Raw genomic sequence first — 24,631 nt, 5'->3', positions numbered from 1 at the left:
GTATACGATACATTTTTTTACATGAACATGATAGACTTAAATTCACATATTTGATCACTCTCAATGAACTCTCTAGGCATTAATTTACACAGTATAGGTCAGATGTTAGCAACAGCTGAGGCCCACAAATACCACATATTATATGGAGCCACATATTTTGTTAGTTTCCCTTCTGAGCATCGATCATAGTATTCTACAAATTCAAGTTGGCAGACCATGAGTACTTGTTGGTGGGTTTAGAAACATTTGCATTTGTGAAAGCAGCCGTTTAAATAAGTACAGCTGAGTGAAAAAAAAAAAAAAAGCCTTCTTGCATTCTTGCATTTGATTTTCTTATGCTATGAGCTATGCTGTGGATTTCACACTCAGAAGGTCCACTCTGTGTGTTGGTAACAGCAGAAACCAGACAATTGTTAGCTTTCTTTAGCAACAAGTCTATTAGTAACCCCTTTGAAGTAAAAACCATCAACACTAGATCTGGCAAAATCTCAAATATAATCTTAATCTTCATTGGATTTCGAATGTTTAAATCACAGGATTACACATTGATTTAAAAAATAAAAGTAAAAGTAGGTCCTGCTCAGGGCTTTGCACTTTTCTTTCTTTCATGACAAGTGGTAGTGGCTATTTTCAGCTGTATTCAGATATCCATATATCAAGTCTGTTGTCCATCTATTTGAAAATAAATTTTTGGTTATATAGTGGTAATTTTTTTAAATGCAATACTCTTTGTATGTCTCTATTTTTTAAGCGGCAAAAACAGAGTCCCTTGGGCCCAATAAGTAATTAATAAGTTACCTTGGTAATGAAGGACTTGGTGTTTTAATCACTGAAAGTGAACAGTTTTCTAAGTTTTCTCTCTCGATACAGAGTCAATCTGTTCCCCTTAGCAAAGTATCAGTATATAATTCAGACAGTGTTTCCTTACACCAAATTAGAACACAGACGCCACCTTCGACAGAACTTTCACCCTTAGCACATGAAGCTCTTTGGCAGTCTCAGCAACAGAAATCAGCGGTAGCTATCACGGCAGCGCGCTAGATGAGTAATGATGTCGGTCTGGCTGAACAACAGTAACCGTAGCAACTGTAACCTGCAATTCCTGCACAACCACTGTCGGATTTATTGTGGCAGGGGCCAAACAGGCCAAGAGTAAAATGAAGCAGGAAACTATGGCACCTGACACCTCTAGTAGTCCACACTTTAATCAGAGCTGGCAGAAATTAATTCAAGAGAAATTAGTACATGGGCTCCTCTGTTGTATCCTGCTTTCATGGTTGACTCCAAGAAACCTATGAGACTAAATTGACATCCAAGAACTAGGGAGTTAGTTTTATATAACGTTTTATCAAATTAAGGTACATTTTGCTTAGGTGAAAAATGGATCATTTTGATTGTGTTGTGTCTACTGAAACACTTCCATGAGAAACCTAAGGGAATCAAACATTTAATTGACCAAGTTATCCTTTAAGTTTAATTTGGTTCTCCATTATTTATAATGCCGTCCCAGAGTTACTATTTGCTCATTCAAGTTACAAACCCTGAACCCAACAGAGATTTAATTCAATACATCAAACACTTAATGAGAGCTTCTAAAGGTCAAGCCTTATACTAGACCCTGGGGATATTAAAAAAAAAGTTTTCATAATACACGTCTAAGTAGCATTTATATGTATAATCATAAAAATAATTCTAAGATAATAATTGATAAGTACAATAATGGCTATATCTGCGTAGTGAGATAATAGATAATTTTTACTTCCTATTTTCTATTTTTTTCTGATTTTCCTAGCTCTTTTTTACAATGAGCATGTGTTACTCTTAGAACTATTAAAGAAACAAAAACTAAGTCTCCTTCTATGGCAGTGATGGAAAGGAAAATAAAGACAGCTTAATTATATATATTTGTTATGCTGAACAAATTAATTGATGACCTTAATAAAAAAATTAAGTTTTCCTCTTAAGAAAGTCCCAATTATTATAGTTATCAAAAGCAATTTTGAGAATCTGAGATCCTATCTGACAGATAATGAATTATGACCTGGCCAATGAAATTAAGCAGTCAAAATCTATTTGTCTCAGGTAAGTATTCACTAGGCCATAAAGAGAGTCCTTGGCCTTAAAAATACCATTCCTAATGTTAGATAATTTAGTCGCTCCAAAACTCACTGAGGAATAATGAATGGCACTTGAGAACCAGAAATAAAAAGTTTTTATTCAAAGAAGTAGAGAAAATGAGTCCCTGGGACAGATGCAGTTCTTTTTGTTTGTTTGTTTAGTTTTGGTTTGGTTTGGCAGATAAAAGTGAAAAATGAGTTTCTAAAAAGTGCTTTGGATACTTAAGCTTATGTTAGAAGTCTCAGTAAATATAATATACTCAAAGAAATAAACCAAAAACCACAAAACAAATATTTATAACCAAATGTCTAACCGCAGTACTACCAATGAAATTCCTCTTTAGTGAGTCCAGATTAGTAGTTGCAAACTCATCAGAAAGTGTGAATCACTTACTCCTAAGCCTCTTTTAAGGTTACACTTAGCAGGAAGATTTGTATTAGTACTCATAAATTTCAATCAATCATAATCAACTGTTTCAAAACTCCCTGCAATCTCTTCTTCAGTTAACCAGCTCCAGATTTAAAATATAATAATTTTAAATAATTTCCTCTACTGTTAGGTTCACAATAAAAATGCAACCTTGATTTTGGAGGAGGAGCAAAGGGGAAGATAGAGTCTATAAGTTAAGAAAACTTCATGCTGGCTTATTTTTTTTTTTAACCTCCAACCTATCGTCCCTTATTTTAGTTTCCCTTTACTTGCACTTTCCATCTGTCAACAAGTGCTTGTAATTTTATTACACTGTCCTGTAGTTTATGCAGAGTTGGCATTATTTTACAGAGTTCTGTTAATGGACTGGATAAATGGTAATGCTATTTAAACTAGTCTCCTACTCCAACAAACACAGCTGCAACTGTACTACTATTTCTGAGCAAACATCTTGACCTGAACATGTAGTGCTCTCTCAACCCGTCCAAAGAGAAATTGGAGCAGACAGCAAAGGAAAAGCATATTTGGCCGCTAGAAGCAACCAAGCATGTCGAATCATAATTCATATACAGTATACCCTCCTTTTCTTTTATATTGCATTTAGAATCCATGAAAAGCATGTGTGCTTCTTCCCCTGGCATCTTATTTTCAGCCACTAGTCAAATGGTGATTATTTATTCCATACCTCAAAGAAAAGCAACACAATGTCCAGCATATCCAACTAGCTTTAATCTAAGCAAACAATGCGGAAAATCAAACTTCAGTGTATAAACTATATATTAAACCAGTAAACTTTTTATTAGTGATATACCTGGGAAAACATAGTGTTAAGTATGAATAAAGTATACAATAACTAAGAAAATAAAGAAATTGAAACATTAATTCATATCTCGGAACGACCTATACAGAGGAAGTAAATCCTAAATTTGTTTTTTTATGAGTTCTGCATATAGTATGCCTCTACTGCATTAGACAGTAGGGGCAACTATGGCTTGCTATATATATATATAAAATATATTATATATAAATATAAATTATAAATATATAAATTAATTATATATCATATTACATATAAATATATATTATATATTATGTATAATTAATTACATATATTATATAAATGTCAAAATATATATTCTATAAATATTATGTATCTATAGAATATATACTTATATATTGTTTTACATATATTTATAAAACAATCATATATATATCAACTACCAAATACTTTCCTTGTCCTATCATTTTTCCCCATTATTTGTCAAAAATTCCATATCCTTTGTTATGTTACTTGTCCTTCCTGTGAAAAAAATATGTTTTTAAATGAGCATTATAAAAGATGTTGTGCATATAGGTTTGTGCACATTTTCCCATCTGCTAGAATATTTGTTTCAGGTGAGCTACTAGGCATCTGTATCATATGAAGAAAATGTGAGCTTGTACCTTTGCTTTTCATAATTACACTACCCAGTAGTGAGCTTCACAAGCGTGTGTTCCTTTGTTTATTAAAGACTTCCAATGGCAGTTGTTTAATTTAATTATCACCATCATAAACAAGTGGTCACATGCAGCTTATAACTTAGCCTCTCAAGAGAAAAAGCACTCTTAACAATTCACCTAGGTCTAATTCAGATGAAGCAACAGTTCCTTAACTCAAATTAAGATTCCTGACGTGAGAATGCAAATAAATATTCCACCTCTAGTTTTCTATGTACATCCAGTGCCTAAATCTGATGTCAAATCTCATGTAAAGGGACACACTTTGTTAATACTGAGTGCTAGGCCATCAAGTTATATAACTTCTGAAACATAAAAATATCCACATCCCTCTTGTAACTAGTTCCACCTAACAAACACTGTTTTAGCTGCTATTACTCCCAGGACAAATTCTTTGAGCCAGAAAGACACATAAAAAAATCTGAACACATTTTCTAGCTGCCTGTTTCCCCATTTTCCAACATGCATTTAGTTAATTAGGAAACACTGTCATAGGTTTATGGATTCTGTTTCTTTAATTCACTTAAAGATTTCAAGTCTTTTTTCATATAGCAGCTGCATAAAGTTATAAAATCATAATAAAACATAAAAGAAAATCTCTTGGTCTGCTATGAGATATTGTCAAAGAGGGCACAATGTGAAGCAGAATATAATTTGCTGCTGAGGGATCCTGCAATGGATTAAACCACCTTAAACTGGGGAAATTAATCCAAGTCGATTCCTTAAAAATCTCCTCAGTCACAATAACTAAAGCTGAAAGCGAAATACTATCAAAACCAATTCTAAGGCCCTTTTTAGAAACTAAGCACAAATATTTAGATATCATTATCTACTGATACGCATACATATAATCTTTATAGCAAACCTGCATCCTATTTCCTAAGTAAAAATAGCTCTTAGATAATTTTTGTTAAAAATGCAATTCCAAGGTTTCTTCATTTTATTTTTAAAATTTACTTAAATTGGGCCAATTGAGCAGCAGGGAACACAAAAAAGAAGAGAAAAACGTCAGGTGATTTAGCTATCCTTAGAGGAACAAAGTCAGGAAAGACTCTGGAGAGATCCGGTATGTCAGCTGGGGAATATCTCCCTATAGTAAGTTAAGTTTGTTAAGGTTTCAGCAGGACGTAACAAAGATCCTGGCTATTCTTGGGGGTGAAGGGTGTGAGAGGACAGTCCTCCTACTTCTGGAATTGATAACCATATTGAACTAGTAGGCTACAAAGACAAGTTTAGAAGAAGGAAATATACTCACTTTCCCTACAAACAGTACCATATGGGACGCCCACCATCCAGGTGGGGCTAATGGAGCAATTTACTCTACATATCCCAGCAGTTTTTTTTCACAACATGCACGTACCTCAATAATCATTGCTATTTATTTTTCCAAAACTTTGTAGCTTATCTCCCATCTGCACAAAGTCATTCATATGGCTGAAAATCTCATTTTAAATGCTTTCAAAAACGTGTTTTCCCTATTACACATTAGGTCAGTGCAAAAGCATTCCAGGGAGGAAAAAGTGATTCCTCCTAATACTCACATATGCTCCTTTAAGGAATTACTTCCTTTAATAGTCTATGACGTATTTGATATGAAAACCTTGCCATACAGTCATTCATATTGCAGAGGCTGAAATTGTGGCTTTAAAGGAAACATTCAAGAGGAAATTTACAGCCCTCTTTAAATACCTTATAATAATATTTTCGGACTAATAAACACTACTACTTGAGCCCAGAAACAATACCAAAAAAGCTGACATTAAAAATCTCAACTTTACAAGAACACACTGCCAACTTCCTCTTAAGAGGAAGCACAGTAGCAATTTTCTCCCTTCAGAACTTAATCAAACATTTCCATTAAAAAGTAGGTAAATCTCGCCATCATCACATTACCAAAAAAAAAATAATAATCCAATTACCGTAACACATACATAAACCGCTAAATCCTAACCAAATAAAACAACTGGAACCACTAGAAAACAAATCATAAATTTCCTAAAGAAAAAACACAAACTTTTAATCCATTCATCTATTGATGAATAGATTCCAGGAAAGCACACAGAAACAGATCCGAAATACATTTAATAAAACACAAGGTACTACCCAAAGCAACAACAGCTATTTGTGTCTACTTACAGCCTGTATAGCTTCGCAGTCCCAAGAAACAGCAACTCAGGAAACAGCTGAAGGTGATTTCTGTTTAAACGCCTTTTGAGAAAACAAAAACAAAGCTTATGTTACATAGAAAATACCCAACAATGAGACTGTGATTTGGTAGTGTCATGCCTCATCCTGTATTTCAGAAAAGAATGAAATGACATTCAAGAGAATTCAAGCATTGCAAATCAAAAGTTGGTTACACCTTTTGTTACATGACTCTTCAAAGCAGTTTTCCATTGTGCTTACTAAGATGATGATTACTGGGGTCTAAACTTTAAACTGAAATCCTGTGCAACATCAGTCAACCAGAATATACACAATGATAAAGGATTTTTGTGACTCAGTCTTAGGCGCCTAAGGTAGGTGACTTCAATATCCAGCAGAAATACCACAGTGAATGGTGTCTAAAATAATCCATACACAGTCCCAACTGGCCTAAAGTTCAGCCAAGGAATTGTGGGGAGATGGAAATTTCAATTTTCTTAGCTTTTCATTTAGTTGGGAGAAAAAAAAAAGAGGTGTGAGAAATTGTCAGCATGATTTGTCCCATAGGCAAAATCAGGAGAATATCAACCCAGAGTTCAAACCTCAACCCACAGCTTCCAACCCTTAACTGAATTTAAGGCTCAGCATTATAACTAATAGTGGTGTCAAATCTGTTTAAGTAATGTTTTAAAATGTCTAAGTAAATTGGAATGTTTTAAATGTTTTAGAAAAGAGTGTGATTGCAACTCTAACTCAATTTAAGCCCTGATGCTTGGTATGCACACCTGTTAAAGAAAGAGTGGGCAAATACTATCTCTGATGTAGTCATATCCCAATCCCATCTGTTTTCAGTGTACAATTTAACATTTAATTTAAAATAACTGTCTATTTCTCTGCTTTTCCCAAATCTAAATAAAACGATAAAGAGCTGATGTAACATTTTGCACTCAAATGACTTACAAGCTGCCTAGCTCGAGAGGAGTAGAGGCATATTATATAGTATAGTTTCTGGATATAGTTCCAGAAAGTAATATCACACTGAGGAAACCAGAGATGTTTCTAAAGTTTTAAAGACAAATATTAAAAGGGACAGGAAAAGAGGGCATATCAATCTTGACATATTGAAAGCGTCATTGGGTAGATGCAGAATTATACTTATGTAGTCTCCAGAGGGCAGAAATGGGCCCCTTGATTGTAACTCCTAAGAAATTCGATTATACAGAAGAGCTTTCTAAGAATTAGCTATTAAGAAATGGAAACTCTCAACTCCTTATCTCAAAATGTATTCAAGCAGAGGCTAGGATTTTTTTTTTGGAAAATGATATAATTTTTTAAAATCCTGTAAGTGAGAAGCTAGACCAGGTAAACTTCAGAACTTCTTTCCATTCTAAAAGATGCCATGAAGCAATGATCGCACCACAACTTTATGTGAACTCACAAAGAAGTTGGTCATCTACAGAAACATTCTCAGGCCTTAATAAAATGCATACTAATAAAAAACGTATGCCAAGACAAGTAGGGGCAAATAGTAAAGTTAGTGGTGAAAGAGTGAATTTACTTCCTACTTACACTAATTTTCTGAATGAAGCACATAGCAAGGTAAAATTTAAAGTCAAATCAAAAGCTTTTATTTATTTGTTCTCTGTTAGGTATGATTCTGAAGAAAGTGTACTTCCAGAGTCTAGCATTATACAATTTCAATGAAATGCAGATTGTTGCTTTGTTATATTTCCCTCCAAAAATAGATTACAAATATTTGCAACAGTGGTAATGAGATTTTTTTCTAGGAATGCAACCACTCTTGGAAGGACCTTCATTGTCCAAAGAGCCAATTCCAATTTCTAAAACACCAGAAATGAGCTCTCATGATGTAATCCAAACCACGAGATTTACCAGCCTCATTTGTTATTCTCTAGCCAGAGCAAGCATTCTCGGCAAGCCCCTGGGCCCTGCAGAGGCAGTTCTCTTTATCAAGTGCTTCTCCTTTTCTCCAAATGGTGCTTTCTTACATCCTCTGTGAACCTTCCCCTGATTCTCCTACAAAAAGTTAGTGCTTCTCTTGGCTGTGTCTCCACAGCATTTGATAAGCAAGAGTCCCTTACACTGTGTAATATTTATTCATGTACTGGTCTCTTTCCCACTAGACTGTGAGCTCTTCAAGCATAAAGACTAAATCTTTGTATTCCCTCCCTTCTTCCCTGGCACTTAGTAAGTTTTGAACCATATGAAAAGCCAAAGAGAGCAGCCTGCTCTCAGTCAACATTTCCTAATCTCTGGTCCTTAGTAGGTTCTTAGGAAATGCTGAATGAGAACAGATTGTTCTCTTAGTATTTTGATATATTTCAGCAAGGCCCTAGCATTTACATTTCACATTAAGCCAACATTCCTCTGGCATCCTCCCTGAGGCACCTGCCTTGGGTTTGATGCCATTCTCTGGCTGTCAAACCTGCTTTCACATGCCCCAGACAGTAGTTTCCTCCTTTCCATTCCATCAACATCCTTGGTGATGTGATTCTCAGCATCACCTAGAAGCTGGAAAGAATTCAATGTGTTTAAACAAATTCAGAGATATAAGTGAGTAACAGCTGCTACCAGCTTTCTTGTTAACGGTTCTACATCAGTAGAGTTTCATATATTGTGAGAAAGCAGATTTTTCAGATTGGATACAAGAAGTGTTTTTTTTTCTTAATTATTATCCCTTTCTTATTCCCAGTGGTTCCTAATTCACTGTGTAAGTAATAGCTAACACGTGCTCTAATTCACTGTGTAAGTAATAAGCTTACTAGGTGATGGTCACTATTCTGAGAGGTTTATGCAAGTTATCTCATTCACTCTTCACCACATCCCCGTGAGTAAGTACAATTCTCACTGCTGTTCTGGAGGGAAGTGCAGAGTTCAAAGACATAAAGCTAGGGCCTGAATAAAGGTGGTGTGACACTAAAACACACCCTCTGAATCACTCCTCTGGAAAAAATAGTCTAAACATTCCTAAACAATAATTCAGAATAATATAATGCTGAAGCTTTCCTTTTCACCTATATTCCCTGAGGCAAAACATAGATTTATTTGATCCATTTCTTAAATATCTATGAACTAAGCAATTGTAAATAAAACAAAGTTTTATTTTTTAAAAAAGCTAGCTCTATGTTCAGCTCACGGTTTTAAACACCTGTTGAAAATTAGGTATCTTAAATTTCAGAAAAAAAAAACAAAATATATACGAAGCATTCTTCTCTGAATTGAAGTACTTTATAATTATTTCATGAAAGTTATTATGAATGATCTTTATATGTCTAAACCCACCGGATACATTTCTGTTTTTAGGATAAGACAAGGTGGTATTGCACAAAAAGGACAGATAACAGTAAGTAATGTGGTAATATGGATACAACAAAACAGTATATGTTTCCTTTTTATTGTCTTTAAAGCAGTATCAATACACATTTGGCTCCACTTTTTCTATTCTCTCTTCCATCCATACTAAGGTTAAATGGTTATGCAAACATTAACATAAAAAGCAAAACTTACAAAATGTTAAAAAAAAATTTTAAAGGATAGATGCTTGTACAATCACCAGAAATTAAATCCTTAAAATAAAAAGCATTTATTTAAAATTTAAACTTATTTTAAAAACTATTAAGGTATATAACAATTACTAAACAGAGCTAGAGAAAAAGTAGCCTAGCTTCTAATTGTGACAGAAATTTGCTTAACAGCTTGAAGATGATCGTGTCAGAATAAGATCTCCAACGTAAATGAGCTGAAGTTAAATCTGATGGTTCCAGAACAGGAAACAGCATGTAGTGAATTAAAGATATCACAGAGTATTATTTATGGGAGCCAACATAAATTAGCTTTGTTAAACAGACCAGGTGAGTCAATTATCGTTGTTCAGAGCACAGACACTCAATGGTATCAAAAGAGAGACAGAGATATGGTGATATCTAAGTCATGTGTCATCACCCCTCGATGGAATCTGCCCACAACATCCCAGAAATGCTTGATAATTCTCTAGATGGCAATTCGCAGTTTCAGAAAGGTGTGTAATGTATGTCTCTGAGATGCTTTCTCCCAGGGCAAAGATGAGAAAGGATTCCAGGAACTGTTTGCTCTGTGCTACCAGCTACTTTTGAGTTTGACTTTCAGAAGAGTGAATGATCTTTCTGCATTGCACAAAACACCACTGGCCTCTGAAATACTGATTCTTAACAACCTCAATTTGAAGGGCAGCCTGAACATATTGACAAACATTGTTTTGAATTATTATCTGCCAGCTGCGTCTGTGACTCTTGTCCTTCAGCAGAGGTTATAGTCTCTTACTTTTTGTAACTTTCACCTCAATTCAATTAATGTTCACAACCTTCCATCTAATTCAAAACGTAATATGAAAACAGTTTTACCAAAGCCAGTAAAATTTTGTACTCCATATTTACATGTCACTGTAAATATAAGGTGTTTTTAGCAGCATGCTAGGTCAGTAATAAATGTTTGATAAATGCTGTCTTAAAGCCTACCATTTCTAACCTCCTATTTCTCCCACATGAATGATCAAGCTTAAAACTATCTAGCCCCCTCTTCTGCCACCTTCTCAGGTAAATTTTGACTTCTCTTATTAAAATGTTTTTATTTTAACACTTTTAAAGCACAGATTTTAAAATTTATTTTGTACTATGTAAATAAAGTTTACATTTTCAGCAGTGATATCAATGATAACTTAATCCCCTGTATTCCTTGCTAGGGATGTCAATACTTATTAGCAAAATATTGCTCCCTCTTTTATCCCCTTACTTCCCGGTATTTCTCTACATATTCAGAGAGACTATGAGAAACACTCTGAAATAACCATTGAAGGGTTGTTAGGCTTTTCTTCACATCTCTTCTGTTGACCATATCCTACATGAGGAAGAACATTTTTTAAAAATGTAAGTATGGTCGTAAAAATTCAAATGGATCATATATACGCTTTAGCAGCTAAGATAAAATAATTCCTAAACTCCGCAATTGAGAAATATGAGAGGTATGTTGAAATGCAGAATAATAGTTATTTAAGTGCTGTGTGCCCAGCATTTTGTGAAGCTATGCACATTATCTTACTTATTGCCACTATGAGATATAATGATTATCCCTGTTTTAAAGATGAGGAAATTGAAGTTTTGAAAGATGAAGCAAGGTGATCAAGATCCCTCAGTGGAATTAAAACCAAAGGTTTTCTGATATCCCTCTTTTCTAACATTTGTGATTTTAAAAGGAGAAAGGGGAGCCTGTATCTGGTTAGAAACCATAATCAACAGTACAATCAATGTGTATTTCCCTGGTATTCCATGAGACACCAAGCATCAGCAGATAAAATAAGATGTCAAAGAACAGGGATTTCTAGATAATCCACACTCTTCGCTTTTACTCTAGAACCTCAAAGAGCAGCACAGAGCCAATGCTCCAGAACTGTCCATCTGTATTCAGAGTGTATGGACATTGCAGAGAGGACATCCAAATAATTTTCTGTAAATATTATTGTAAAGCAATATTGATGAGATCAAATCACAGCCCTATTATCAAGCTTTCGTTCTGAAAGCATTTTCATCAATACGCTTTCCAGTCCAGCAGATAACACTTGGTTTGAAAAAAGATAACGGCAATATATATGAAGTCCATGCAGAAATGTCTCTCTTTCCATGTGAAGTTGTGAAATTCAGTCTAGAAGACATAATTCAAGCAGAAAGGTATCCAAAAGAAATGAGAGAGGGAATTAAATGTAAAATATTTGACATTGGCTGCTTCCACAAATACATTGTAACAGTGCAAACTAAACTACTCATTTCAGGGGAGGTATAAAGGACACGGCATCCAGCAAACACTGTCACAAAAGAGGACCCAAAACAGATGTGGGAAAAATAAACACCCTCGCTGCTTCAGAATTTATAAAATGGTCCACAAAGAGCAAACGGGCCTTCTCACCACCATTCAACTTCAAGGCCCATAAAAATTGTTGCATGAGAAATTCCCTCAGATGGATTCAACGTTCTGCTAAACTTGTAACAGTGCACAGGGATTAAAGCTTTCTATGACCAGCATCAGTAAACCTAATTTAAAATCAACCACATTGCTTACAAATAGGTGAACATCACTGGCATATAATAGCTATTACATCTTTTAGGACATTTATATTTTATGTTATGTGCATACTCAGCCTCTGTTACAGAGTTTGACATGTCCTTTAAAGAGACTTTCCAAGAAAATGACTGTCATGATTTTAAACTTGTGTGGAAAGATACCAGAAAACAATTCTTTTGAGATGGGCTTGCATTCTTTTCCAAGGAGATTAGCACCGTTAGATTGTCATTCTGTTAAGAAAAGGTATGTGTTATGTGTTGCCTATAAACTTGTCGGATTAGTCAGAAGAGACTAATCCTTGATGAACAGAGAATATATCCAGATCCTTGATGAACAGAGGATAAATGATGCTTTCTTTCAGACCTGTTCCACAACATATTCTCTTGAACTCATTCGTAATGACCTACAACAAAAACCCTACCACATCACACTTCCTCAGCCTCACTCACACTGTCTGTCCCATGCTTAGGAGTGCTACGTGTATGCAGGGAGAACTAATTCAGCATCACCTTAAGAAAAATAAATTTGTCTTTTACATACCATCTCATTAGAATGTAGTGTTTAGTCAAATGTAGGCTTCACTGTAAAGGGACTTAGACTTTTCTAATTTAAAAAGAATATGTTCTTTATATCAACTTGGTGGAAACTTTAAATGTCTAAGTTAACAGCTTGACTGTTCAAGATTCCTTACATGGCTTTATCATAATAATATTTTCAGAGCTCATTTTCATGCATAAATGAGTATCAAATGACAAAGCTAGTGGGAAAAATGTCATTTCAAACCCAATTATACTAACACTAGGAGAAGTTAAAGCAATATTTGTCTTAAAAGCACACATTTACCAAGTATTGGTGGGAAAAGATGAACACTCCACATGCCTGCCTTTATTATTTCCACAATTTCCTTATTTTAAGGGTATAAGATGGTTGCACTGTTCACACAAAACCTAATATCCAAGACTTTTCACAGTATGCTACTGATTCTTACCAACATAACCTAGGCATATATGCATTTCACTTTTCAGTCTTGGAGTAAATAATAAAATGTCCTATAACAACCCTAAAAAATTTCAAAAACTTTCTCATACTTTTGCATTTGTATTATCAAGGAACTTTCAAAAGAAGATTATTTTCACTAGTGGAACCCTGACATGGTCTGGGTCTCCCTAAAAGGCCATAAAATATAACTGAATGACTGTAGTATCTAATCCCATAAACAGTGTGTGAACAACAGAATTTTACACAAGCCCACAGCATTGCTGGGTCCCAGTGTTATTTTTTTAACCCTCTAGGACATTATGCAGCATCCAAAAAAATCTCAAATTAATAATTTTGCATGGACAATTTATTGCAAATATACACAGATATCTTCCTTGAGGTATATAAAAGAAATATACTTCCTAAGTGTCCTGATTCTTACTGAAGCTTCTTTGTGACCTTTTTAATCCAAATTTCCATTGAATTAACTGGTTATCTAGGTAGAGTACATTTCATTTGAAAAATTTTTTGATTGAACAACAGGAGACCTGCTAATACAGTCTATATGAGGCACATTCTGAGGCTTCATTTTCATTCTAGATAAACAGGTACCACTGGCAATACAGAGCATCCTAGGAAATATGACTCTGCACATGTTAGGTCTGAGAGTGCAGAAACAAACTGTCAAAACAGAAAATAATGTGTGCTCATGGTATGCAGACATGATTACAACTTCCTCCTTTTACAGTGATGCATAACCACACTCTGACAATGATGTGTCATCTCATGTTGTAAGAGAATGAAGGGGAGGGGAGGGAAGGAGCTAGTTAAAAAGGTAAGGAAGAAAGGAAAAGGGAAGAAAAAAGAAGGAAGGGAGGGAGAGGAGGAGGAAAGAAAGGAGGAGGTATTTTACTATTAACTCCTTCTTGACAGTTTATCTGAAAATGTTGTATTTCACCCACTCTTTGAAAGGGAAAACTATACTTTACAGCTATAATGCTTTGATTTGCAAATAATGACTTTGTTATTCCATGCTACAATTAAATTCAAATCAACAACATGACTGTTTCTTGCAGTTTAAAAAGCTGAATTTTTAAAAAGGTACAGATCTTTATTTCCTGTTTTCATATTTTTCTATAGATCAAGTTAAATGTCCATCAACATAAAATGAAATAAAAAGAACTTATAACTATGAAATATGCACAAAATGTAATTTAGAATTGTTTTATCATTTTAAAATGAAAATAACTTAAAACCATAAATTACACACGAATAAAATTAATGTTTTTATTTTGTTTTTCATACAAGGAATAAAAATAAATCACTATTCAGTATATAAATGGGATTTACAACATAAACCTAGTTTTATACCTTTCTCATAATTTAGAGTTCCAATTTTAAATTTCACAACTAAATTGCTAAAGACCATATACATTTATACAATACATAGTAAAAAGTTAATTTATTGATTTCTTTTTGTCTTTCACATTGTCTCTTGCAGCTTTTTGAAAAAGCAAGCAATTTTTTGGTGTTAATGACACTGACTAAAATAAAGAGATATACCACAGGCCATAGCAGTTTGATTATGGAACTCTCTGGGTAGTTTGGGGTTTTTTTTTTTTTTTAGTTTTTAGTTTTTAAATCAATACACTGAACAAAATTTAAAATAGTTTGTTTCACAATAACTTGAATGCATTCCTTAGCAAACCTGCCTTGCCATTTAATGTATTTAAAAAAAATAAATATTTGAAAAGCATATCCACAATGTTCCTAAGAAATGGTTTTGAATTCCAGAGTCCCAAGGAGATGAATTGGCTGTCAGATAACAATGTGCTTCCATCAGATGGACTTGGCAGTTGTAAACAAAAGGAATTTTCTCAGCTTTTCCTCACAAATATGAAATATTTGCTCTTGGCCAACAGCTGGGGTGATTTAAAGAAGTCCTGCATATATATTAGTTTTCATTCAGAATTACGAATCCTCCTCCCACTCTGAAACATCTGACTTAGTCTTAGTAGAATAGAAAATTGTTCTGAGATGAAGTGACATTCTCAGAGGAAGTAAAAGTCAAAAAATAGTACCTACTTACAACTCTAATCAAATTTCAGAGCATATAGCATCTGGTTAATAAGTTTTAGGAAAAGTTAATTTATTCAAGATGAAAGTTCAGACAACACTCTGAAGTGACTTGAAAAAGAATGAGAAAGTTTGTTTAGTTCTTGTGTTCCCGAAAATATTTAAAACAACAATATAACCAAAATAGAGACTGCATAAAAAACCATCAAAACTCCTTCAATGGTTTGGAATTTAATAACCAAACTCAAGACACTTTCCTGTGATGACTAAACGTTATTCTTGAAAACATAAAGTTTAAATAACAATTTAAATTATCTATTCATTTTACCAAACATTTGAATTATATTGATGCTTTCTTAAAGATTAAAATATCTTTGCAAGTTACTTACTAGGAATTAGCTAATCATGTAGTCTATGAAGGAGATCAAAGAATAAATACTTTCAGAGTATTTTTTATGCATTTAGAGATAGGCTATGAACTTACAAGCTTTGTTAGGAACGCAACCAAATGTTTACCAATTTTTATTTCCCTCTAAAATTAGTTGAAAGTAGTGATTTTAAATTTATTTTGAATTCCACAATCATAGTCCTTGTATTGTAATATTTATCATACAGAAAGACCCATAGTAAAATAAAGTAGACATTTCTGTGTTTTACTTGAGGTGATAAAAATATAGTCTATATACACAGGAAGGGGAACATCACGCTCCGGGGACTGTTGTGGGGTGGGGGGAGGGGGGAGGGACAGCATTAGGAGATACACCTAATGCTAAATGACGAGTTAATGGGTGCAGGAAATCAACATGGCACATGGATACATATGTAACAAACCTGCACATTGTGCACATGTACCCTAAAACCCTAAAGTATAATAAAAATAAAAAAAAATAATAATAATAAAAAAAAAATATATAGTCTATATATTTATAAATATCTTGGAAGGGGACAAACCATTTTTCTACTTATGGACAATTACAGGGAATTAACTTCTGCCCTTTTGCCCAGTGAACCTGAATATGTGTTAAGCCTAAAATGAACATTAGATTTTATTATTTTTTGAAAAAAATTATTTTTACTTAAAGTGACCATTAAGGCAGGCATGAAAACTTATTAAAATAATTGTTGCTGCTTTTACTAGAGCTTTTCTTTGCCTTCAAAATGCAAACATATCAAACCTGAATAATCAAGACATGTAAGACATACAATTCATACTTCAAATTACAAAGTCTGTAATTTATCTTAAATATTTCAGACAGAGGTTTTGTCTTTTGCAGATATATACTGTAAACATTTTTAAAGTCCTCAAGTAATACGTAAAAAATGTACCTTAAAATCTGAAGTCTACATTTAATCTTCTTGGGAAGAAAACCAACTTTGAATGACCACAATTTGATAACACAGTTCTTACTTTCATAATCTTTAGATTTTTCCAGAATAAATATTTTTAAAGCTAGTGTAGAATAAAATAAAACTGTGAAAAGTAATTATTAACAATAACAATGTTCACCATGCTAAATATCAAAAAGTAAATCTTTATCAGTAAAATATAAAATATTTCATCAAATGTCACTGATGACACACAAAGCACCACCATGAAAATGAAAATAACAATTAGCAAAACTTCTCTCTTCCCTAATGCACAATTAATGCAAATAAAAGTACCTCCTTTCTTCCTACATGAGCAAATAAAACAAATCAAATGAAGAATAAGAAATGCTTGTACATCTTTAAGTACCAAAGCAATGATTCTCAAGGAAATACATGTCTCAGGAAAGTAACTGTATTTTTGAGCTTAATTACAAGTTAGAACTTTTTATTCAGGAACTCTATTTGTCATAAATTAGCCCGAAAACCACTCATTCATCCTCCTTTTTCTGCAAATTTTCAAAACCTAAGACATGAAATTGAAGACATGATGCTTGAAATTTAAGTATTTTTAAAAAACACAGTTATGTTGTCATAACTTTGGAATTGAAAATACTTACAGTCTCTCCAGTTCTTTAAGATCCTGGAATGCTCCTCTTTCAATGGTGCTAATCTTATTCTCCATAAGCTGACTGAAATGCAAAATATAACATGCTTCTTAATGTTACCACTCACCATCTGAATAAATTTCAATTCAGCAACTGAAAACTTGGTAAACTCTTTCCCTTTATAAAGTTAAATTTTGCTCTGATTTGAGATCCAATATCAAATTTAATAATAATATATCTGAGTGAACTCATGGAAGGGAAATAGCAGTGTCTGCATCACAAAACTTAATAAGAATGCAGATTCTCACAAGATTTACCGGTAAAAACTCTGACCCTTAAACTAATAGTGTATCTGAAGAGTAATCCTTGACACTGAAGCTTTGATAGCTTTCTTTGGTACACTGGTTTTCAACTTAACAAATAATCAAAATACAGTAATTTATCATACACATACTTCAATTCTGACATGGATACACATCAGCAACTGGAATAATTTGTAATGACCAAAATGTGTTTCTTAAAACTTAGAACACTGAATGCACAATGGTCAAAACTGTATGGCTACTGGGATGTCAATATTTACAATCCTGTGGGCGAGAACAATTTAACATTACACTGACTCTCAAGTGGTGGTTTACTCACAGCTAATTTAACCCACTAATTAAAGAAGTAATCATATTGCAACAATTTTATAGAAGCTACAAAGACACAAAATATAAAAAACTCAAAATATGACCAATGGATCATTATAAACTCTGCTGAAAAGTTTGAATGGTTGATTTTAATGCTTGATACTAGATTTCTGCAAAAAAAAATCCTTTTGTTATTAATAATAAAATACAGATCTACTTAAATATTTTAATTTCAAATCTTAAAAGTATCAAATGTTTCTTATTACTTATTCATTTTGTGAAAACAATTATTCAACATTTTTATATGCATAAAGCACTTAGAGTATGGTATAACAAAGATCTGAGGTCATTTCTGGATTATTGGTTCTATGGCATGCTTCCAACCTTAAAATAAAAGCCCCAATTTTTATTAAATGTTGTAGTACAATGATAAACACGAAAAAGGAAACCATGACCTTTTAAATTTTTTATGTTACTGTCATCAGAATAGTTACAAAAACTGAGACCAGTAATGATTCAAAATATGCAATCTTAAAAAATTATTCAAAAATACAGAAGATGCACTTACAGAACTCTTAGATGTCTAAGACCAGCAAAATCTGTCTTCGTAATTCTTGTGATGTTATTTCCATTTAAATCCCTAAGAGAAAAACCAGAAAGTGAAAGTCCCATTTTATTTCTATGTTTACCTGCTTCAAGTAAAATGTAGAATAAATCAGAACTAAAAGTTAATTCAATAACTAAAGTAGTATACAAAGTATGTAGGAAGAAGAGGATAACCTTTAAAATGATATTTTTAAAATGACTCAACACATTTACAAAGTTCATTCTTGCTGGCATATGACAAGAAAATGAAGTGGTTACATTATCACAAAAAAGTTCTCGTTTGTTGTGTTTTGTGTATGGGAGAGTCCTTTCCATTTTTGTTTCTATAAGGATTGTATATTAATTTCACAGGTATTCTGCTATTTTACTATAATTGTTAGGCACCCCCCCAACCCGCAAAAAAAAAGTTCCCTTCAGGAGGTTAAATGCCCAATTTTCTCATGCTATTCAGGAAGAAATTTTATAAAAATTCAGAACACTATCCTTAGGTAGCACGGTGGCGAAACTTCCTAAGTCACAGAAAAAAATTAGTGCCATCAAAACAACTGCACTTCAAAGACTTGCATTTATAGGCATTTACCTTCCAACAATTCTGTTTGTATTAAAACTTAACTCTTCATTTGCAGCTCAGGGAACCCAGCTGTGATTGTAAAGTGAAAACTACTAACAGGGGCAAGAATGGAAATAGTATTCAGGCCCTGACATTTTTGTTCAGATTTCTGCAGCACTTTTCCTTCAGGAGTCATGATCTCCTTTTCTGGCATTTCAGGTCAAGATCTAAACTTGCCCTGGTTCCAATCATTTCAAGTAAAACCAGGCTTTGCTGCGGTTTGAATGCTCTTCATAGAAGTAAGCTCTGTATCACCTTTGACTCTACAACATCATGTTTGAAATCTGTATTCAAACTGTTTCAATGATAGAAATTTACAAGTCAGCACCCAGTAAACTATTTTCTGGAAACTTTTTGTTCATCTTTCATAAGGATGTATATTTTTTCAAGGACCTGAAATTCAATCGCTACGCTCCCTCCTCACCCCCACCCACCCAAGTGCATTCCCTTTTTGTTGAGTAAGACATGTTCGTGCTTAAACTTTAAACTGTCCTGAATAGCAAGAAATGACAAGTGCTAAAACAGAATTGTGCGTGGCTTCTCTTCCTTTCTACTCAACCCACTTCCCCATGCTAAGCAGAGTACCATTCAGTTGTTCCTAAAATTGTTGGGCTATTCGATATAACATCAATCTCCACCCACCACCCTACACAAATGTGGATCGAATCCTGACAAGAGAGCCCCGATTTGGCCAGCTCGGAGAGGTGACGAAGGAGTAGGGGTAACCTAGTGAGGCTGGGGGTAGAAGAGCCATTTGCAAAGGAAAAGGGGGCTCAACTGGGGCCTTAAAACTGAGGGCGAGAGAAATGGGTTGGATAAGAAGGGCGACTTGAAGTGCAATGGGCTGCGCGGGTGGAGACGTGCGGATCGGAGCGCCTCCCCTCCACGGCCCGAAACCCTTACACCCCGGGGGTAAAGAGGCCGCGGGACGAGTCCAGACGCGCTGGCCCCTGCCGGCCCAGCCCCGCGCCCTTCGCTTCCTCCCGGCCCACACGCAACCGCGAGAGCGGAACGTGCCTAGGGCGGCCGGACTGGCGCGGGGCGGCGGCCTCGGCGTTCACAAAGAGAACGGCCTCCATGCTCCACTTCGCTGAACTCTGGAAGCGCCCCATCAGGAGCGCGTGGGCCGTCAACACCGGGTCTGCATTTACTTCTTCATTAGAGACTCGCAGAGACAGGGAGGCGGGGACGTCTGCGGGCAACGGAGCGCGAAGAGGGGAAGGCAGGGGAGCTGCTGCCACGTGAAGGGGCGCAGAAACTGCCAGAAAGGTGGATGGGGACGCGGGGGTTCAGCAGGAAGGGCCGGAGGGGGCAGCCGGGCGCCGCCGGGTCGCCGCAGTGGTAAGACCTGGTTGGGCTGGTTCGCGCTGGAGAACCAGTGCTAACTTCGCTTAACGGATGGGACACGGTCCTCCCTCGCAGTCGCCCGCTGAGACAAGTCCCTAGGGGCCTGATGCAGTCTTCCCCTCCCCGGAGAAGTCGGGGACGGGGGGCTGCGCGCGGCTACTATGCGAGCTGTCGCCGTCCTGGGGCACCCTTCTCCCCGCGACCTGTGAGAAGCACCCCCAGGCACTCCATGACCCTTTCTTCCTACCCTTCGCCCCCAGGAGGGTGACACAAAATCGGGGAGGGCAAGTTTCTCTCTTTTGAGTCTCCCTGCTATCCCCTCCGCGCCAGCCTGCGACAAGAGCAGGGACTAGGCTCTGAAACCGACCTGGAGTGCTGGCAATCGCAAGGTGACTCCGTTTATGGAGACTGGAGGACAAAGTGGAGTCTCACTTGCCCCAGGCATCCTCCAATACTTGTCCCCTATCTACCCGCTCCCCAGCCCCAGAGAACTACCCCGCAAGGAGCTGCGAGTGGCGGGACGAGAGCAGGGGAGGGAGAACTAGCGCAGCTGCCAGCGGACCCGCCCCTCCTTGGACAGTGGCCCTTCCCTGGCCAGTGCCCTCCGGAGAGCTCAATCCCAGGATGCGCATGGGGGAGAGCTAGCAAAGGCTGCCCCAGGCACAGGACCCTGAGCTGCCAGGTTCCTCCAGTGGAGGCAGGGGTGAGCGGCCCGGATGGGGAGAGGGGAAGACGAAGAGCGCATACTCACAGTCTCTCGGTGTTTCGGGGGATATTCCTGGGCACGCTGCGCAGCGCTAGCCCGTGACAGTCCACTGTGCTGCCCGAGCAGGAGCACTGCGCCGGGCACGCCTGCGGTGCCACCTTGTTCAGGATCGCCAGTACTAACCCCAGCGACAGGGACAGCATCTGCCAGCCAACGCCGCGCATCTTTCCCCGCCGCCTCCTTCCTCGCCGGCACTGGGGGCTTTCTTTAGCTTGCTGCTCCGAGGGAACCGCGCAGTGTCTGAGGCCCGGTGCCCGGCGGGGCTAGCAACCCAGAGTGCCAGGGGAAATGTGCACAAAATAATATGGAACAAGGCAGTAGAGCCCACTCAGGCACACTCCTCCCACCTCCCTCTGCACCCTCCTCTGGCAGAGCAGGAGCTCCTTGGGCAACTTTAGGTCCTGAGGATGAATCGGCCTGGCCAGGGCTGCAAGGAGACCCCAAGAGCAGCGGAGAGGAGATCACGCGTCTTCTGTCTCCCAAGGATGAACTTGGCGGTAAAAGAGCTGGAGCTTCCAACGGCCGCTACGATGCAAGGGCCGGTTGTGGGGGGGAGGGCGGTCCTCTGATCCCACGCACGCTTCTGCAAATCCGATGCCAGTGGCGAAGGTACGAGACAGAAGAGGGGAGCTCAATAGGTATTATTGCCCCGATCAAAGTGGGCTCCCAAAGCTAGAAGGCGCGGGAGCCCAGCGGGCCCGTAGCAGAGCGCGCGGGGCAACTGGGCATGGCGCGCGGGGGCGCACGGGGCGGACGCGCAGTTCTGGGGGCGCACGGCTGTGGACTCTGCTCACTCACGCGGCCTCTCCCCCGCCCTCGGCTCCGCCGCAGCCTGGACCCGTCCTCGCGGTCTCCCGACAGCCAAGGATGGTTTACAAATACACATGCACTTCGCTGAAAGATGTCTGAGCAATCCCGCCTCCCGCTCGGCGTCCTTGGCGACGCTCTGCACCAGGACCTGCCCCGAGGTCACGCAGAAAAGACAAAAGGGCAGTCGGGCCGCCGCAGCCGGGCAGAAATATCCACTAGTCAGCACCCCGGCGAGGAACTCCAAGAGGCCAAGTGGAGGACGAGAGCTGCTGCGAAGACTGAGTGGGGACTGACTGGGGGCGGACTTAAAGCCAGGCAGACCGGAAGGAGTGGAAAGGCAAAGGCCAAGGTTGGAGGTGTCAGCGTCCTGCTGGGGCGTACTGGAGAATGGCTCCGTGGCAGGTGGGCGGGTGGGATCCACTACTCCAGGCAGAGCCAGTCGGCAGCTGAATGGCAGTCGTGTGTGCGCGCGTGTCAGCCCCGCTCGTCTCCCGGATACGCCGCAGCTCCGCGGCAGACACCTGATGGCAAAGGTGGAAGAAACAAGAGCCGGGTCCCGGAGGGCGCAGAGCCACGGCCGGCCCCCGGCGGTCTCCCACTAGTGGTTTTCTTCCTTCTCAAAGTGCAGCAACTTTTCCCAGGCTTTGAATCTCGTCCCCCAAGGCCACAGTGGCGGTACCCCTGCCGGCGTGGCGACGCCGCCCGGCTCCTGGCGCTGCACCTGACGCGACGGCCGCAGTCCCGGGTAGTCCTTCTCCTTCCAGCCCCTTCCCCTCTCCCACTGCTTTCCTGGCCTCCCGCTCCAGGGAGCGAGGTGGGGGAGAGGGAGGGCGACGACTCAGAGCGGGGACTCGGTGGCTCTGCCGACTCCGGAGCCCCTGGCAAGTGTCTAAACAATAGGACGGACGCAGCAGCCCAAGTCTCGCTTGTCTGGAAGGAAGGTGGCTTGTTGTTGTAACTGGAGTTGTTCCCTGGGGCTGACTGGCGCTCAGCGTAGCCAAACAAAAACCCGGCCCGCGCCTCCGGAGCCGGCTGCGGGCCCCCGGCGCTCCCCTTTCTGCTCAGCACTCCCGCCGTGCCCAGAAAGCGCGGCAGCTCCGGCCTGCGCCTGGGCGCTTCGGCGCTCCCATCCCTCGCAGCTGCCTCCGCCTCCTCCTCCTCCTCCACCGCCGCCGCCGCCGCCGCCTTCTTTTTTTTAACCACAGTCTGCGGCAGCCACCACCACCGCCGCCAAGCTCCGCCGTCCGGGCGCTTCCCAAATAAATAACACCAAGTCTGAAGTTGAGCCGGCGCGGGCCTTATATAGCCGCCCGAGCCCCCGCCCCCTGACCCCGCCCCTCGAGGCCCAGGCCCGCCCCCTGGCTGCGCGATGGGAGCCCGCACCTCGCTGGGGAGAGGGGAGAGGTGAGGCCAGGGCTGCCAGCGCTGGGCGGGGGCGGCGGCTGGCGGCGCGCGTTCCCGTGCGCCCTGGCTCGCCCCCTCGCTCCCACGCGCGGGCAAACTTTGCCCGAAGAAGGAGCCACCCGAGCCCCAGCCCCCAACTCCTTGGCCCCAGAGGTGACCTGGGCTCGGAGATAGTCGTTTGCAGTGGGAGAATGGGGAGAGGTCGGCTTTGAACGCGGCTCATAAATAAACAGCCCTGCCAGTGCCTCTCCTGCAGCTTTTGCCACGCGATCCTTAAGGGGGGCTGCTCACTGTTTGCAGCGCAGCAAGAGGCAGAGAGACAGAAACAGAGAAATTATGATTTAAATTTAAGAAAAATCCTACCGAAATAGATCTGCCTGCGCTTACAGACACACACGTGTATTTTGGGGAGCTGAAAAGTTCAGTTTTTGCAAGTTGGAAAACAGCATTTTCAAACCTTCTTGCTTCCCTTTCTATCTCCAAGCCACCCCTTCCGTTTAACCCTTCCTTTGTAGACACACACTTTACCACACCATGGGCAGTTGATGTCTTGGATATTCAATACGCTCACAAAACTCTTATGGGCTTGAACGTATCTGTGTGATTTTTTACTCTCTTATGAGAGAAAGGAGGGGAAAAAATAAATCCCTAGCAACGCACATTATACCAGAAGGTTTTCTTTATTTCAGGGCAGTTCTGGATATTTTTTTTCCCCCGCTATGTTTTGAAAGAGAATTTCCTTCTTTCATCTTGTCTCTTTAGTGTGATGTACGTCTGGCAACAGCTGCCTCTCTCGCCCCCCTTTCCCCCCCAGCAAGAGCCAATGTCACTGTAAGTTTGAAATGACATCTAAATGACTCTACTCCTTCTCTTGGATTTAATATGCATCATCTTGTTGTTCTTCCTCCCATTTCTACGTTAAGAAGCTTTCCCTGGAATTTGTGCAAGTCCCCGCCTAATACCAGCCTCATATTGTAGTAGTTATTTGTATAATTATTAGAAGCTTCCTTGAAAGCAAGACCTGTCCAACTCTTTGTATTTCCAGCATCTATGCCTGCCACATAGTAGGTTTCCTCACAAATAACCGATTTCTTTAACTCAAGAGTATGCTCAACCTAAAATCTCTGCA

At 39.0% G+C, this 24,631-nt stretch overlaps 1 protein-coding gene across 4 annotated transcripts in view; it reads right to left on the bottom strand.

Moving 5' to 3' along the window:
* SLIT2 (slit guidance ligand 2) overlaps window positions 1–21,512 on the bottom strand; it is a 372,325-nt gene extending 350,813 nt beyond the window's left edge. For all 4 annotated transcript variants that reach the window (XM_055246085.2, XM_055246088.2, XM_055246087.2 and 1 more), the window contains exons 1-4: window positions 21,274–21,512; window positions 18,528–18,599; window positions 17,340–17,411; window positions 6,181–6,252 (exon numbers count right to left, since the gene is read on the bottom strand). In XM_055246085.2, the coding sequence (XP_055102060.1) occupies window positions 6,181–6,252; window positions 17,340–17,411; window positions 18,528–18,599; window positions 21,274–21,452 (395 nt within the window). In that variant the 5' untranslated portion in view covers window positions 21,453–21,512. The remainder of the gene's footprint in view (window positions 1–6,180; window positions 6,253–17,339; window positions 17,412–18,527; window positions 18,600–21,273) is intronic.
* Window positions 21,513–24,631: the final 3,119 nt, after the last annotated feature.

The sequence above is a fragment of the Symphalangus syndactylus genome, chromosome 16 (genome assembly GCF_028878055.3).
Source record: "Symphalangus syndactylus isolate Jambi chromosome 16, NHGRI_mSymSyn1-v2.1_pri, whole genome shotgun sequence".
Taxonomy (NCBI): domain Eukaryota; kingdom Metazoa; phylum Chordata; class Mammalia; order Primates; family Hylobatidae; genus Symphalangus; species Symphalangus syndactylus.
Note: the sequence above shows the minus strand (reverse complement) of the source record. Positions and strands in the feature narration are given on the sequence as shown.